The following is a 17,826-nucleotide window of genomic DNA, read 5'->3' as shown; positions in this document are numbered from 1 at the left end:
GTATCATCGGGTCACGCTAGAGAGATAACGTTCCTGGATGGAATAAATGATAGCTTTATGGAGCAATTGGTTCAGGAACCGACGAGAGAGGGAGCAATTTTAGATCTAATTCTCAGTGGAGCACAGGACTTGGTGAGAGAGGTAACGGTAGTGGGGCCGCTTGGCAATAGTGATCATAATATGATCAAATTTGATTTAATGACTGGAAAAGGAACAGTGTGCAAATCCAAGGTTCTCGTGCTAAACTTTCAAAAGGGAAACTTTGATAAAATGGGAAAAATTGTTAGAAAAAAACTGAAAGGAGCAGCTACAAAAGTAAAAAATGTCCAAGAGGCGTGGTCATTGTTAAAGAATACCATTCTAGAAGCGCAGTCCAGATGTGTTCCACGCATTAAGAGAGGTGGAAAGAGGGCAAAACAATTACCGGCATGGTTAAGGGGGGAGGTGAGAGAAGCTATTTTAGCCAAAAGATCTTCATTCAAAAATTGGAAGAATGATCCGACAGAAGAAAATAGGATAAAGCATAAACACTGGCAAGTTAAATGTAAGACATTGATAAGACAGGCTAAGAGAGAATTTGAAAAGAAGTTGGCTGTAGAGGAAAAAACTCACAGTAAAAACTTTTTTAAATATATCCGAAGCAGAAAGCCTGTGAGGGAGTCAGTTGGACCGTTAGATGATCGAGGGGTTAAAGGGGCATTTAGAGAAGATAAGGCCATCGCGGAAAGATTAAATGATTTCTTTGCTTCGGTGTTTACTGAAGAAGATGTTGGGGAGGTACCCGTAATGGAGAAGGTTTTCATGGGTAATGATTCAGATGGACTGAATCAAATCACGGTGAACCTAGAAGATGTGGTAGGCCTGATTGACCTGGACCGGATGGTATACACCCCAGAGTTCTGAAGGAACTAAAAAATGAAATTTCAGACCTATTAGTAAAAATTTGTAACTTATCATTAAAAACATCCATTGTACCTGAAGACTGGAGGATAGCAAATGTAACCCCAATATTTAAAAAGGGCTCCAGGGGCGATCCGGGAAACTACAGACCGGTTAGCCTGACTTCAGTGCCAGGAAAAATAGTGGAAAGTGTTCTAAACATCAAAATCACAGAACATATAGAAAGACATGGTTTAATGGAACAAAGTCAGCATGGCTTTACCCAGGGCAAGTCTTGCCTCACAAATCTGCTTCACTTTTTTGAAGGAGTTAATAAACATGTGGATAAAGGTGAACCGGTAGATATAGTATACTTGGATTTTCAGAAGGCGTTTGACAAAGTTCCTCATGAGAGGCTTCTAGGAAAAGTAAAAAGTCATGGGATAGATGGCGATGTCCTTTCGTGGATTGCAAACTGGCTAAAAGACAGGAAACAGAGAGTAGGATTAAATGGACAATTTTCTCAGTGGAAGGGAGTGGACAGTGGAGTGCCTCAGGGATCTGTATTGGGACCCTTACTTTTCAATATATTTATAAATGATCTGGAAATACGACAAGTGAGATAATCAAATTTGCAGATGACACAAAATTGTTCAGAGTAGTTAAATCACAAGCAGATTGTGATAAATTGCAGGAAGACCTTGTGAGACTGGAAAATTGGGCATCCAAATGGCAGATGAAATTTAATGTGGATAAGTGCAAGGTGATGCACATAGGGAAAAATAACCCATGCTATAATTACACAATGTTGGGTTCCATATTAGGTGTTACAACCCAAGAAAGAGATCTAGGTGTCATAGTGGATAACACATTGAAATCGTCGGTACAGTGTGCTGCGGCAGTCAAAAAAGCAAACAGAATGTTGGGAATTATTAGAAAGGGAATGGTGAATAAAACGGAAAATGTCATAATGCCTCTGTATCGCTCCATGGTGAGACCGCACCTTGAATATTGTGTACAATTCTGGTCACCGCATCTCAAAAAAGATATAATTGCGATGGAGAAGGTACAGAGAAGGGCTACCAAAATGATAAGGGGAATGGAACAACTCCCCTATGAGGAAAGACTAAAGAGTTTAGGACTTTTCAGCTTGGAGAAGAGACGACTGAGGGGGGATATGATAGAGGTGTTTAAAATCATGAGAGGTCTAGAATGGATAGATGTGAATCGGTTATTTACTCTTTCGGATAGTAGAAAGACTAGGGGGCACTCCATGAAGTTAGCATGGGGCACATTTAAAACTAATCAGAAAAAGTTCTTTTTTACTCAACGCACAATTAAACTCTGGAATTTTTTGCCAGAGGATGTGGTTAGTGCAGTTAGTATAGCTGTGTTTAAAAAAGGATTGGATAAGTTCTTGGAGGAGAAGTCCATTACGTGCTATTAAGTTCACTTAGAGAATAGCCACTGCCATTAGCAATGGTTACATGGAATAGACTTAGTTTTTGGGTACTTGCCAGGTTCTTATGGCCTGGATTGGCCACTGTTGGAAACAGGATGCTGGGCTTGATGGACCCTTGGTCTGACCCAGTATGGCATTTTCTTATGTTCTTATGTTCTTAACCCCACCCTCCAGAATGCCGCAGTGGCCATTTCTTTAAGTTTGGCTACATTTTTTGCGGCCTCCTTGACAGGGTGGTGGACACCTGGAACAGTCTTCCAGTGGAGATTATAAGATCCAAAACAGTAGCAAAATCCAAGTATGCATGGGACAGATACAAATGGGTAGGCAAAATTTAAGCAGGTGAAATTGCACTTTACTCCCTATATACAATTATATACATATACATAACTATTGAGAGTTATGCAAAAAATACAAAGAATACAAAAGTATATAAATTTTATTAGGGTAGCTTCATAGCTAAATACAACATAAAATACAGTTTATACAACACACTCACTCACACCACATTCATACATTAAAACTCGAGATATACAGACTGTGTCTCAATATCTAAAATACAATTCACATGTAAACATCAATTTTGTTTACTGATTCCTCAGATCTCTCTCAAAGCTAATAACTCATACCATCCTGTTATGAGAAAAAAAATTATGAAAAGGTCAAATATTTCATTTATGAAAACTCCTCAAATCCAAAGAATCTATTTCAAAATGGCTTTCAAATGCATCAAAACAGTCTCACATCATCACAACAAGCCTTCCTCTAATTCATGAACGCTCCTCACATCTGAAACATATCTTTCAAAATATCCTCTGAATATATGTAGATGATCCTATATCGTCACAAAAAATCTTCCGCTACAAGGGACCCTCGTTTCACCCTATTGGGTTTCCTCAGGGGGTTAAACATCCTAAAATAAACAAAATAAACCAATCTGGTACACTAATGCACAAAATATACCACCCCATTTAAATTTGATCTATAAATAAATTATTACCACAAAAATTCTTTTAAATCCATGAAATGCAGTCTGGCAACATCTATGAAGCTGTTATAATAACACTAGCAACTGTACCTGTTCTGCGGCCGGGCGGCGAGCCTTTTTATTGGCACGTATGCTCTTGCATGGAAGCGTTAGCTGAAAAAGGAAAAACTAAATTGTTTTCATCCAGGGCAAGGGACATGGAGGCACATTTGCTAAAGCCAGGGCTGGCAAAGTTTATTTACCAAGCTGTCTCTCGCACTCCCCCACACCCCGTCCTCTCTCACACACACATTCTCTCTCATCGGCATCCCCCTCCCCTCATATAGGCTCCCTCTCTCTGAAACCCACACTCAAGCATCCCCCCACCCACCCTCTCTTACCTCCCATGCTCTCTCTCACACCCTCCCCACCCCCCTCTTACCAACCATGCTCTCTGTCACCCCCCCTCTCTCACACACACATTCTCTCTCACCGGCATCCCCCCCCCATGCTCTCTCACACCCTCCTGCTCTCTCTCACCCTCCCCTCCTCGACACACATTCTCTCTCACCGGCATGCTGCAGGACCCGCACCGTTCACAGCGAAGATGAAGGCCCAGCGCGCCGTTCATGGCGAAGATGAAGGCCTGGCATGCTGTTCGTGGCACACGGGGGCCTTCCATTTTCGCCTTGAGCAGAAAATAGCAACGGAGACCCCAGCATGCCGCGAACGGAGCACGTCCCGTGGCACAAGCTCCGTTCGCGGCAAAGATGAAGGCCCGGGTGCGCCGATCATGGCACACAGGGGCCTTCCTTTTTCGCCATGAACAGCGCACCGGGCCATCATCTTCACCGCGAATGGAGCGTGTGCCGCGGGATGCGCTCCATTCGCGGCATGCCAGGGTCTCCTCTGCTATTTTCTGCCTATCCCGTGATGGCCGCTGTTCTTCCGGTTTTGAATAGTCTTCTGGCAAGGAAGGAAATCCGCGAGGTGAGGGAGGAAATCTGCAGGAAGGAGGAATTCTGCGCAAAATCTGCATTCCGCAGTAGCGCTGAATTCCCCAGGAGTAGCTCTTGTAGCTGGTAAGACATGGCCGCTGTACAGTGTGTTTGAGCCTCTAAAGCGGCCAGGGATCCACCTGCGCCATCTATCAGCAGGCTGGGGAACATGTGTGAGCACTGACAGACACACTACCAAGCCCGATATATTATAGCGCCATCTATTGGCGGGCTGGGGAACATGCATGAGCACTGACGGACACACTACCAAGCCCGATATATTATGGATTTGTATATGTTTTGTATTCTTTGAATTTTTTGTAAGCTCTCATTAGTTGTGTATATATACAGATACAAATGCACCATAGTAGGTGGAGAAAGGGAAAGAGAGATCAGTGATCTGCAATAGCACAGAAGTCAAACAGGTAGACTGATGGACCAAGTAGTCCTTTTCTATTGGTATTTTCTCTGTTTCCATGCACAGAAAAAAATGCATAATAATAATATTTCAAAATAGTCAGTTCTGTGCTAACACTGTATTTTCCTAATACGCTGTTTTTCTTTTAGCTTACTGGCAGACATAAGAAATTTTGCCAAACACTGGGAGCAGTGGGTTATCTCATCCCTGGAAAATCTTCCGGAAACTCTTTCTGAAAAGAAACTGCCAATTGCACGAAGATTTGTGTCTGCTTTGAAACGGCAGACCTCGTTCTTGCACCTAGCACAGGTATGCCTGAAAAACTACACCAGACCTTTCTGTGCCTCAATTCTGCTTAAACATCAGTACTGGAATCAGCGTTATCTGGGCCTGCTGTGAATATTCAACATTACACCCCCTCCCCCAGTCCCAAGTTACCATATGAAGTTTTAGGTTGACCCTTTTAATGTTTTAATAACATTTAATAGGCAATAAATAGATTTGGAATAAATGTATTCTGGTCGATTTTAAAACTCTACGCGCGCCAAAGTCGGGACATACGCACGTGTCTCGACCTGGCACGCACCATGCAGATTTTAAAACCGACGCGACCTCGCGCATATCTCCTGGTATGTGCACAAAAATGTTTCTCACCAAAAGGGGAGGGGCGTGGGTGTGGCCTTGGGGAGTGTGGGCAGGACATGGGTGGGCCGGGTCTGTAGCATGAATCCAGCACGTGCGTATTAACACGCACAAGCGTGCACCGGGGGTCCCCCTATCACGTAACTTTACTGATGCTATGGACGGCGTGTAAGTCATGTAACAAAAAAAAATAAAACCACTAGTTAGTGGGGTTTTAAGGGTCGAGGGAACTAGTGAAAGGGAGGCAAGTTAGCTAGGGGGTTTAGGAAGTCCTCTCCTTTACTGGGGAGAACTGGGAATGAACTGCATGTACCTACTAAAATTCTCCCCACTTATTCACTGGAGACGGCATTTATGCGCAGAAGCACACGTCAATATAAAATCGTGCGCGCACGGATAGCCAATTTTATAACACGCGCACATATATGTGCATATTCGCGCATATGTTATAAAATCGACACGTCCATGTGCATGCCCCGGCAAACGCACGCACATGTATTCGCACATGCGGATCTTAAATTTTATTTCTATTTGTATAAATAAAAATTTCTAAATAAAATGTAATATAATTATGTATCAGCAACAGCACCAACGCGGCATCCCCCTATTTCTCCTTCTTTGTCCAGTATCCATCCTCCCTAACATCTGCCCAGCATTTCCCTCTCTACTTCCCTGCGTAACACCATCCATCCCCGCCCCTCCCCGTCCCCCTCCCCTCTGCCTAGTGGCATCCTTTCCCTAGCTCTCTCTCCACCTTCTGTCAGCATCCCCCTTGGTGGCTGTGGCTCTACCACAGGCTACACTACTATTTTTTCAGCAGTGAACTACTGCGTTTATCTAGCTTCCATGCACTCCGTACTTCTGCACTCGGGGAATAGCCTACAGCAGAGGTTTCAAACCACTATTATTATTATCTAGTAATAGCCAAGTAAATTGAGACATGCAGGTAGATACATTTATGTCAAGTCAAAGACCATCAGCAGTTGATGGGAGAATCAATTTGTCCATCCTAGAACCTTTTTCAAGGCTTTGACTAGACTACTGAACCACATGTCCTGGCCACACCCAGGACATGTGGGTGTGGCCAGGACTAGATTTCTGTTTTGAGCAAAAGTAGGAGCAAAAAAGTGCAAAGCATCTGCTAGCTAGTTAACTTGTATATTTGCGAAATAGTGCATCACTTTTTCAAGGATTTAATTTCCTAGAACTTCAAAAAGCACTCTGGCACGTTGGTCCATAAGTGCTAGATTAATGAACTGCACTTTTTCCATAAGCCTTAGTTTGTGTGATGTTTTGTTCTGTTAATCAAAGAGGAATATTCAGGCTGCATGGGCCACCATCACGTGCTGGCACTAAGGGCACCTAAGCCAAGGTATTTTTGCCATCGGTATTTTACTACTAGGAAAAAAAAAACCCCATAGGGTTTACTAGGTTGCAGCAGTGAGTAAATAGGCCCCTAAGTTTGTATCTGAGGCAATGGAAGGTGAAGTGACTTGCCCAAGGTCACAAGGGGCATCAGTGGGAGAAGCAGTATTTGAATACTGGTTTCCCTGGTTCTCAGCTCAGTACTCTAATTACTAGGCTACTCTGCCCTAGATTAAGTCATTTTCTGTAGGTTGGCTATGGTATTGGTAGCATAATCAAAAGGCATGACTGAGCTTAGACGAGTGAAAAACTGGATATTTCTTTATGCATATGATGACTTGGGGAAAGGGGATTTCCCAGTGTATTTTGGGAATTTTCTGTCCAATATTCAGAGTACGGTATACTGTTTTTTTGGGAGTTTTTTTTTAAGTCATTCTTAGAAAGGAAAATAGAATGCCCTACGGTCTGGTAATGTCTGTCTGTCTGTCTGTCACCTAGTATCAGTGCAAAAACAAGCAAATGAAGTGGGCAGAAATTTGATTTGACAGTTAGATATGAACAGGAATTGAACATGATATAAAACTAGGTTTGAAAATATGCAGAAGCTGGGGTACAATACAACACCGCAAGCGGAGAGAGGGTCGGGAGTTGGCAATAGCACCTGTAGAGTCCTTAAGAAAACCTTTAATGCACCCAGTAGCGTGCACCTTTCCTATCTTGTTTTTCTCTGACACAACACACCAACACTTAGGTCAGATGAGATCTTTTTTCTAGCTCTAGTAAATTGGACAATGGGATAGCGTTGAGAGAGCGTACAAGGTAATTGAGGCAAACAAAATAACTAAACTGACATGTTTTACACAAAAATCAAATGTTAGACCAGTTGTCTTATGTGAGCCAGCCTAGAAAATGTGATTGTTGATTCAAACAAAAAAGTAAACAAGGATCTGAGCAAAGCCAGCCTCCAAGGCAGGTCTTGGCTTTTTCACTCGTTCATTGCTGAATTTTGCAGTCATATCGGGTTGGGTTTAATTCTTCAGATACCATAAAAATAAAAAGGTTTCCTGATTTACTTTGACAAATGGTTGATGAAAATGAAATGTGTTTTTTGAGTTTCATAATTTTATATTTGATGACATTCTTCAAGTTGTTTGCATGCTGAGTTAAAAGAAAAAGAAATGAGTCTACTGCCGGAAGAAGGGTCAGGAACGTCTTGCATGGAGAAAGCCTGGAACAGAGCTGAAAGAAGCAATATTTTCATCCTGGCAGATTTTAAAGCACTTTCATTTGTTAAATGAGAGTAAATCGTAGAAATAGTGATTGTTGTGCAAATCATGTGTTGCCCCTGAAAGCATTCAGGTCATTTATTTATTTATTTATTTAAAGTCTCTTCTATACCGATGTCCGTTCGCACATCGCATCGGTTCACAATAAACAAGAACTTTTAGGCGGAGCCCTTACATAAAACAGAAAATATACAGGTAACTATAGGGAGGAGCCCTTACATATAACCAGCGAAGAACAAAAACCAGGGGAAGGGTCAAGGGTAGGGGAAGGGTCATGGGTAGGGGTAGGGGAAGGGTCATGGGTAGAGAAAGCAAAAACAATGAATTAAAAAACTATAAATTATATACAATAACTAAAAAAATAACTTCATAAGGTCATACAAATTGTTCCTTAATAAATGTGTCACTTTAGGGCAAAGTCCATAGCTACATCTTACCCATGGCCTTTGCACCACGTTTCAAAGAGAATGTAAGTCCTGCCTTGTGTGTGCTTCATCTTAAGCTGTCTCATTATCCTCCTTGTGTAAATAGACTCTAGCCATGTTTTTCAGAATTGGAATAATACCTCAGTACTTCAGGAGTTTTCTTATTTCCTAGAATAGTTTTCTCCTATTACCGCTCCCCCACCCTCCTTTTACAACCGTGGACTGAAGTGCATTGATTATTTTCTGATTTCCTTAGATATTACTCATTTTCTTTCTGTATTTATGATTTTGTATATTGCAATGCTGTTTTGTACAAGATGTACATTTCGTTGTATATGTAACCCTAGTCCCTGACAGGAACCACACCTCCCACACAGTCTTTGATTTTAAAGTCTTTCCAAAAGACTAAGTTTATCTGTGTCTAAAATCTGAGCAGCTGTGACTGTCTGTCGCTGGGGAGAAGGAGGGGAGGTCATGGTAAACCACACTCAGATATACAAAATACTCTGCAAACCAGATGTGGAATTGTATTTATTTATTTATTTATTTATTTATTTAAACATTTTTATATACCGCATATAGGGCAGGAGTCTGACCGTGAACATAAGAACATAACAAATTGCCATGCTGGATCAGACCAAGGGTCCATCAAGCCCACCATCCTGTTTCCAACAGAGGCCAAACCAGGCCACAAGAACCTGGCAATTACCCAAACACTAAGAAGATCCCATGCTACTGATGCAATTAATAGCAGTGGCTATTCCCTAAGTAAGCTTGATTAATAGCCGTTAATGGACTTCTCCTCTAAGAACTTATCCAAACCTTTTTTGAACCCAGCTACACTAACTTCACTAACTACATCCTCTGGCAACAAATTTCAGAGCTTTATTGTGCGTTGAATGAAAAATAATTTTCTCCGATTAGTCTTAAATGTGCTACTTGCTAACTTCATGGAATGCCCCCTAGTCCTTCTATTATTCGAAAGTGTAAATAACCAAGTCACATCTACTCGTTCAAGACCTCTCATGATCTTAAAGACCTCTATCATATCCCCCCTCAGCCGTCTCTTCTCCAAGTTGAACAGCCCTAACCTCTTCAGCCTTTCCTCATAGGGGAGCTGTTCTATCCCCTTTATCATTTTGGTTGCCCTTCTCTGTACCTTCTCCTTCGCAACTAAATCTTTTTTGAGATGCGGCGACCAGAATTGTACACGGTATTCAAGGTGCGGTCTCACCATGGAGCGATATAGAGGCATTATAACATTTTCCGTTTTATTAACCATTCCCTTCCTAATAATTTCTAACATTCTGTTTGCTTTTTTGACTGCTGCAGCACACTTAGCTGACGATTTAAAAGTATTATCCACTATGATGCCTAGATCTTTTTCCTGGGTGGTAGCTCCTAATATGGAACCTAACATCGGTTTACAAATACAATATAACATCAGTTTACAAATACAACATACATAAGAAAATTAACAATACAGTCAAATATTAATATAAATGAAATTACCCGTAGCTTTATTACAATAAACAGTATTAACAAGCTTTGTACCCGAGCCATAACATACGTAAGCTATCCGAGGGTCCTCCACTGTGCAAGGAGCACGTCACCTCCAGCCTGGGCCCACTGCAAACAAGGAAGGCCCTTCGCCACCTGGGAGGAAATCACAGGGCATTCCGGTCACCCGCCATGTCCAATCAAGGTGACTGCCCCATCGAGGGGTGTGGGCATCCGGTCTGTTGCCCTGGCGACAGACCTCGAGTTGATGTTGTTTAGCCCGTGCTGTGCAGTGTCTCTAGCTGGAACCTCCCCCGCCATAGGGCTGTATAGCCAGATGGCTTATACGGGACCCTCCCCACCTAGCTGTGGCCAGTGGCTTGGGACCTTTCAGGCGAGCGCTAGAAACCTGTCAGGACTCTGTGAAAGGCACGTTTCAAGTTGGCCAAGAACAAGCCCTGTTCTGAAAGGTTTACCCTGCATTACGAAACAGTATCGAGCAATCCACATAGATTTGGTGTGGTGTGGTGTCTTATGTGCAAGCCAGCTCAGCCCTCACCAAAAGTACCAATTTGCTTATTTAATTTCTTTGTCCAATGCATCCAGAGTGACAAGTCGAGGAAGTGGCAGCAAAGGATGATCTCATACCAGATGAGCGTGGTGCTGGGCATCAAGGACAGGATGACAGCGATGTCACTCCTTGTATTATCTAGGAGCAGGCATCCAAGCATGACTTTCAAGTCATTGCCTCCAAGGTCTATGATTAGTACCTCTGGAGGAGCAAATTTTGTCAATTGCTGCTGTATCAGGGGAACCAGCTGATCCCAATGCATGCACCTACAACCCAGCCATCGCACTATGCCATCTCTCGGCGTAACACCCAGCTGACGGCTGGGGGTATTTCTTTTCTCCCACTGCTGTGCCCAAAATACAAGAGTGTCCCGTGATCTATATCACTCGATGCCGCTGGCAATCACCTGAAAGACATAAGGCATTAGTAGCAATGTTGCAGGAGAATACATTGGTGTAATCCCTTGGGTCTCAGCCAGCATCTACAGTGACATGGGACGCGGGAATTCGCTCCACTGCCTAATGAAGGATAGGTATGCTGGGGAGCGCCATCTGCCGATACGCTGAATGCCACTGCACTTGAGGCCGCCCTGATTCAGAAGGAGTGAGTTCCAAACTGCTCTGGGTTCCGGCCGGCCACATCCAGTGTACGCTTGTTGACAGCGTTAAACTGGTACTTGCTTAGTAGGAGTGAGTTAGCAAGCAAAATAAATTGTGCTGCTCCCTCCCCCCGGAGGGTCTGACTGCCTTATATCATACAGCATTGGCCACTGGGCACGTAGGCAGGCCTGGTACTAGACCGATATCCCCATGCCAAGTTGATCGGTCTTGGATCTCTGTATCCTGATATTAAGCTTTCCATTTGCAATGGAAATGTCGCAGACTCGCAGACTGGAGTGATCATGTTGGGCACTGGCTGCTGCAACTAGCTCACTCATGCAACATGTGGCGAAGAATGCAATGTAGAAGGGAGCTCGGAAGAGGACCAGTTCGAAGTGGTCCGTAAAAACTGAAGGTAAACAGGACCATAGAGCAAGCAAATGATCATGGAGAATAGGACAGTGCGCATCCGGAACTTGCAGATTGTGCTTAGCCCAGCACTGACAGCAAAGTCCCTTGCCAGGTTGGGCTAAACTTGAGCCTTAATGAAAAAGGCATAACCCACCAAATTGGCTTCAACTGTGCCTCGGGACACGCCGCTTGGCCTGCATGATGTATCCCACCAGCTTGTGCGAAACACCAAGGCTCTCTGGAAGAGAGGTGGTTTCCAGGAATTCCATGACGTCATTGTATCCCCTCAGATGTGCCCGCCAAGTGGATGGTGCAATCAACTGTTGCAGCAGGTTGAATGCATCCTTGTCCCAATGCTCCAGAGGTGTGCAGGAATTGGTGTCGCCTGCTCCTCAGCGTCCAGAGTAAGTCTCTGGAACTCTTCCCACTTAGAACGAGAAAGACAGTCAGCAATCTCGTTGCAAAGGCTGAGGATGTGCCTCACCCATGCCAACATGTTTACCTGCAAGCATTTCAAAACCATCAGCCTAAGGACTTCCGCCACAGGTGTACCCCTAGCGGATTGCCGATTGATTACATGCATGACCGCTTGGTTGTCACACCAAAATATCACCTTTCTGTTCGCTAGTCACTCTTGCCAAAGGTGGAGCACTACCACTATCTGGAGGAGTTCCAGGAAGGTGATATTAGCCATGATCCCTAAGTCCACCCAATTGAAAAGCCATGTCTCAGCACACCAGCCCCCTTGAAAGTAAAGGCCAAAGCCAATGCCTCCAGAGGTGCTGAGAAGAACTGGATACAGGTGGAGGTACTGAGCCATTGAATTTGTCCAGAAATTTCTCCCACACTGCGAGATCCTCACATAAGGCATGGGTAACTCGCAAGTGGTGGTATTTCTTTGTTACTGTCATTAATCAATCAGTGTAGGAATACCAGCCCCATAGGGATGACCCTGCAGGTCAAGGCCAAGCTCCCTATTAGGGATTGCATGGTGGCCAAGGTCACCTTGTGAGCCAGATGAGCACCTCCGATCAATTTGAACAGCTTTTGTGCTGGGAGCCTGGACATCATTTGAATGGTGTTGAGCTCAATGCCGAGGAACATAAGAACCTCAGATGGCAGTTCCAGCTTATCCGCTGCCAACGGAATGCCAAAATCTTTGGCCATGCTTTGAAAGTCATCAAATAGATCACAACATGCCTCTGAGCCACGAGGTCCCATGAACAGAAAATCATCCAAGTAGTGGATGATTCCTGTCAAGCCTGTGCACCAGAACAACTCCCAATGTATGAAGATGCTGAACATCTTGAAGTGCGCACACGAAACCAAGCACCCCATGGGCATGCATTTATCAAAGTAGTAAGCGCCCTCAAAGCAGAACCCTAGTAAATGGAAGTTGACCAGCAAGAGCTGGAATGCAGACTCTATGTAGACCATTGTCCCTAAGGAGTTTGAGTGCACTGATGAAGGAGACATATTGGACTGTACATGCCTTCTGTGGGATGAAAACATTCACAGCCCGACTCGCTGAGTAGGAGAGATTGTGTATCAGCTTGAATTTACCCTGTTATTTCTTAGGCACCACTGCCAGAAGTGACAAGATCATCTTGTCAAAAGGCCTAGACTAATTTACACCCCCAGCTTCTCTCTCACTACTTCAGCGAACCTGGTTGCTGAGTGTGCATTTGTGTGTCGGGCAGGATTCAGAGGACCCTCATACAGGATTCTGAAGACCTCCTTGAAACCCTGATGCAACGTAATGGCTACATGCCTATTGGGATAAAGGCTAAGACGTGACACCAATCGCTCCCATTTAACTGGGGTCAGGGCTCGTATGTAAGGGCTACTTGCCCCTGCCGCTTGGGGCTTTTTTGGTACACTTGGTGGCTTGGTGACTGGCAGCATGGGTGGAGCAAATGTGCTTGTATTTGCAATCCTGCATTGTGCAACCCCCTTTGTTGTACCACCAAAAGACTTCAGCTGTGGGGTCGGCCGCCCACTCCCACCCATTGGATACTCCCTGGGCATGAAAAGAGCAATTGCTCACTTGTGTTTCTGCATTGCGTTCTGTCATTTGGGTCAGCCACAACTCGATGTCTTGTGCAGCCCATGACATGGATGGGATGTCAGCCATCCTTTCTCTGAATCACTTGCTATAATTCAACCAAGCGAATCCCTCATAGGTGGAGTGGGCACTGACAATGGTGTCCAAATAAGACCACAAAGCTAAGTGTGAGGGATAGGCTCGGCCGACTATTGATGCTAGGTGTGCAAAGGATCGCACCCAGTTGTTAATGTTCTTCAAGACCCAAAGGAGCTTTGTACCATTTGCGATCCTTGCATGACCCTTTCGCCTTCCAGCAGGCTAAATGTATCAACATACTGGCAATGGCGTGTGCAACATCGGAGTGAATGAAGAACGTCCTCCACAACTGCTTTGTTGTGTTCAGGGCCGGTAAGCTAGCATTAGTGGCAGTGGTGATCCGCGAGCCCTTTGCTACTGATGACCCCCAGGAACTAGAGAAAGATGCTGGTGAGGAACTCCTGCTGCTTCTTATGCCTCCTTTCGATTTTGTCATGCTCTGCAGGGGGCTGGGCCTTATTGGCCTCTGCAGAGGGGTGGTACACCCATTCCACCCCAGTGGTTGATCAGAGGGTTCCCCTGCCCCGGACGCTCAGGTGACACCACCGGACTCATCTTCAGCAGTCACCGGCGCTGCAGGCTATACACTGAGGGTGTGATCCGGACTCTCATCTGTGGCACTCTGCAGGTCCAGCTAGTTTGGGATATTGGCGCTCTCAAGTGCAGCGTAAACTGGGGCAGGGAGCATAGAAACCAACATCGTGGGCTCTTGTGGTTAAGGCACGCAGGTGCCCATGGACTGCAGGCACATAGTGTAGTCGGAGTTCCATTGGCTGCTATCAGGAGGAATACCTGGTTGCCAATGCGGTTGGGACCCTGATAAAAACTTGGTTGCCCTGGGTATGGCCAGGTGGGCCATGGTGGAGGGACTGCCTCCACGGCCCTCTATCCTGGCACCTGTGTACTGTACAGGAACACAAGGAAATTGTGTGGCCGGGTTCCCCCAGCTGCAGACCGCGCTGTTCTCAAGGGAGTGAAACGGCTTGAGTAACTGGCTGCTTGTTCTGCTCCCCAACCCACTGGCTGGAGAGCCGGGGCAGGGGGATACAACCGTCCCCAGCAGGGAAACTACCCCCAGGCTGCCCGGTTCCCATCCCCTGTATCACACAGCCATTCGCTGGGTCACTGGGGTTTCCTGGCAATTCCCCGGGGGGGGGGGGGGGGAAGAAGGCTGAGGTCTCCATCTGGCTCTTCCCCGGGATGCCCTGTGTCTCCCTGATCCTGTGCCTCTCCAGGGATTACCAGCTGGCAGAGTACCAGGAGATTCCTCCCCAGGTGAGATTGGACTCTCCGGATCCCGCCCGTGGGACCAGATGGTGAATTGGAGCTCTAGCCCTGTGCCACGATCGCTTTCCATGGCTAAGCTAAGGTACTGACCCTTAAAACGCCCCTGGGGAGAGCCAATATGGACCCACTAACCCGCTATCCCCCAAGGGACCTACCTTGTCAAAGATCTGGTCGCAGGATGGCTGGATCCTCCTCTGCCACTCCAGTTGAGGCCTCTGTGACTGGAGAACCCAGATCGCAAGGAGTGCTCTCTGGTCAGCTACTTATACCCTCAACATGTGGCCAGCAGAGTCTCCCTCTGCATGCCAGGCTACAGTGCTGCCCCTGTATTTTTAACTGCAAATAAAACAAATGTCTACAATAAGACTTTTCTTGAATTGTCATAGAAACATGATGGCAGAAAAAACCCATATGGCCCTGCTAGTCTGCCCATCCGCCCAATTAATTCAACTTTATGATTGGGGACATTTGTTCTATTTGTAATTGAAAATGCATACGTATTCTATATATATGTTAAGGACATGATTAGAATAACACCACGAGCATGTACCAACTCACAGAAAAGAGTGGCAAAGCTTTAACGGTCATATTTATAAATATTACATCTGTGCTCATTATGTGATTGTTTAGAGCCTATTTACCTTAGTGGTTGAGTAGTTGGGTATCTGAGGGGTACCGGGTTTACTTTTCTTCTCCTATTATCTCTTTGAGTTGGTAGTGGGCCACAGAGAAAGTCCACAAAGTCTCCTTCTATCTAACTTTACTCCTATTCCCTGTGGATAACTCCATCATCCCTCCTAGCAGATGCTGACGATCTTTAGTCCATTCTCAGTGAAAGACACCTTTCCTCTTGTTGTGTAAAGAGGTGAAACAATCTGAGTCCCTGGACCCGAAGGCACTCAGCAAAAATCAAAAGGGACTACACCATAATAACCTGGGAAACAAAAAAAAAAGAGATGGGACTGGTGGAAAACGTCTGCAAACAAAAGGTTTCCAAAACATGATACCCAAGTGAATTTAGGTTACCCATCTCCATTCTTTGCCCAGGTTTCAGTTACCAAGACCCTGGAGTCCTTTCCCAAGTAAAACTAAAAGGAAACAAGGAACAGCAATGGACATAGGATCAATTCAAGCTACCACACCTTAAAAATGGTGCCAAGGGTTTTTATCTACTAGGAACCCACTATCTTAGGCTCCTACATGGGAGATCTATCTCTCTCGTATTTGATAATTCTGCTTCTCCCCCCCGCCCCACCCTGCTTTGAGTAAAGCCAGTACTCTGTGGTAGAGAACCTTTAGGCTCCCTACATATAGGGGCGGATTTTAAAAGGGTTACGCGCGTAAATCCTCAAGATTTACGTGCGTAACCGCTCCTGCGCATGCCGAGCCTATTTTGCATAGTCCTAGCGATGTGCGCAAAACCCCCGGGACGTGCGTATGTCCCGGGGCTTTGTGAAAGGGGCGGGGCAGGGGCGGGACCGAGGCCTCCAGCACAGCGGCCATGCCAGGGGATCGCGCGCTGGCAGCTGGCCGGCACTCAAGTTGGCAGGCGTAATTTACAAAATAAGGTAGGGGGGGATTTGGGTATGGCTAGGGGACGGGTTAGATAGGGGAAGGGAGGGGAAGGTGAGGGGGCAGAAGGAAAGTTCCCTCCGAGTGTGCACCCCTACGGGCGGATTTTAAAAGCCCTGCTCGCGTAAATCCGCCTGGATTTTCGCGAGCAGGGCCCTGGCGCGCCTATTTTGCATAGGCCGCCGGCGCGCGCAGAGCCCTGGGATGCGCGTAAGTCCCGGGGTTTTTGAAGGGGGCGTGTCAGGGGCGGGGCCGAGTGACGCGGTGTTTCAGGGGCGGGACGCGGCATGTCGGGGGCGGGGCCGAGTGACGCGGTGTTTCGGGGGCGGGACGTGGCATTTCAGGGGCGGGGCCGGGGGCGTGGTGCCGGCCTGGGGGCGTGGTCCAGGCCTCCGGACCAGCCCCCGGGTCAGAAGATGGTGCGCCAGCAGTGTGCTGGCGCGCGTAGATTTACGTCTGCTTCTCGCAGGCATAAATCTAGGGACAAAGGTAAGGGGGGGGGGGTTTAGATAGGGCCGGGGGGGTGGGTTAGGTAGGGGAAGGGAGGGGAAGGTGAGGGGAGGGCGAAAGAAAGTTCCCCCCGAGGCCGCTCCGATTTCGGAGCGGCCTCGGAGGGAACGGAGGCAGGCTGCACAGCTCGGCACGCGCAGGCTGCCCAAAATTGGCAGCCTTGCGCGCGCCGATCCAGGATTTTAGAGGATACGCGCGGCTATGCGCGTATCTTATAAAATCCAGCGTACTTTTGTTTGCGCCTGCTGCGCAAACAAAAGTACGTGATCGCGCTTTTTAAAAAAATCTACCCCCTAGTGTGCACCGCCTTGCGTGCACCAACCCCGGATTTTATAACATGCGCGCAGCTGCGCGTGCATGTTATAAAATCAGCCGTACATTTGTGTGCACCGGGCAGCTCACACAAATGTAGGCCGTGCGCGTAGATTTAAAAATCTGCCTCATAATATTAAAAAAAAGAGAAATTATGTTAATATTTTCACTTTGAAACTTGCTGAGGGCATAATGTACCCACGGACTTTAGCACTTGTTTTTTGTGCAGGTAGATTCTTTTGTGACTTGAAAATATAATCTATGCTTGTTATATTATATGAAATGAATTAGCCTTATGAGTCCTAAATATATATATCCTAGAGGAGAGGAGAGATGGGGGAGGGGAGAGAGAAGAGATATGATAGAGACATTTAAATACCTGAAAGATATTAATAATGCACAATTAGTAAACTTTTTTCAATGGAAAGGAAGTTGTAGGGGAAGTTATAGGGGTCATGCTAATACACTCCAAAAAGGTA

General features: G+C 45.9%; 1 protein-coding gene across 2 annotated transcripts in view; it reads left to right on the top strand.

Moving 5' to 3' along the window:
- The window catches only part of RFX6 (regulatory factor X6), a 277,346-nt gene that overhangs the window by 217,509 nt on the left and 42,011 nt on the right, over window positions 1-17,826 (top strand). For both annotated transcript variants that reach the window (XM_029596443.1, XM_029596442.1), the window contains exon 11: window positions 4,874-5,033. In XM_029596443.1, the coding sequence (XP_029452303.1) occupies window positions 4,874-5,033 (160 nt within the window). The remainder of the gene's footprint in view (window positions 1-4,873; window positions 5,034-17,826) is intronic.

Source organism: Rhinatrema bivittatum, chromosome 3 (genome assembly GCF_901001135.1).
Source record: "Rhinatrema bivittatum chromosome 3, aRhiBiv1.1, whole genome shotgun sequence".
In the NCBI taxonomy this organism is placed as follows: domain Eukaryota; kingdom Metazoa; phylum Chordata; class Amphibia; order Gymnophiona; family Rhinatrematidae; genus Rhinatrema; species Rhinatrema bivittatum.
This window is presented reverse-complemented; position numbering and strand designations above follow the sequence as displayed.